The 617-nt window shown below is 35.3% G+C and overlaps 1 protein-coding gene across 1 annotated transcript in view; it reads left to right on the forward strand.

The window, feature by feature from the left end:
- LOC119586492 (chromatin assembly factor 1 subunit A-B-like) overlaps positions 1–617 on the forward strand; it is a gene marked incomplete at its 3' end in the record, with an annotated part of 4,158 nt that overhangs the window by 398 nt on the left and 3,143 nt on the right. The window contains 1 exon segment of the mRNA XM_037935231.1: positions 339–524. Coding sequence (XP_037791159.1) covers positions 339–524 — 186 coding nt within the window.

Below are 617 nucleotides of genomic sequence, written 5' to 3' on the forward strand. Positions count from 1 at the left end.
CAGAGGGGACATAAATACAGTGGTAAAGTGTTGGCTTTGCAGTTCCAAGGTTCTTGCCAGTTCAGCTCTCAGTTGACAGCCTTCACGATAGGGTCAAAGTTGTGGTGGAGAGGAAGTGGCTAACGTACCTGCAGTTTTAATTTGTAGTATGATGTACATAATTGGAAACTTTTTATATAAAGTGTTTTATTATATTTTAGAAAAGAGAATCTGGAAAACTGAATGTCCTGAGTTCTTTTAACTGGAAAACTAGTAACCTTGCCAATATATACAACTGCAGGAGTTCATCTTTTGAAAATTTGTTTTAATTCAGGTAAAGGAAGCTCAGTTCTCCATTTTGCGCACAAATTTCACAGAGGAGCGCCGGACATCTCTTAGCGAGTATTTAACCAAACAAACAAAAGATTCATCTGAAACCTACTTGACTGTTCTCAAAACAGGAACTTATGCACCTTGCAAATCTCAACGCACTTGGCCTTTTGAGAATAAGAAGGAAGAAGTTGATGATGATATTGAAATTATTGGTATGTTTATAATTTACTCTTCTATGATTTTCAAATTTAATTGATTGTTTTAAAATAGCTAGCAAAATTGAATGAGAGTAACTTTTCCTCTGC

Source organism: Penaeus monodon, chromosome 21 (assembly GCF_015228065.2).
Source record: "Penaeus monodon isolate SGIC_2016 chromosome 21, NSTDA_Pmon_1, whole genome shotgun sequence".
In the NCBI taxonomy this organism is placed as follows: Eukaryota; Metazoa; Arthropoda; class Malacostraca; order Decapoda; family Penaeidae; genus Penaeus; species Penaeus monodon.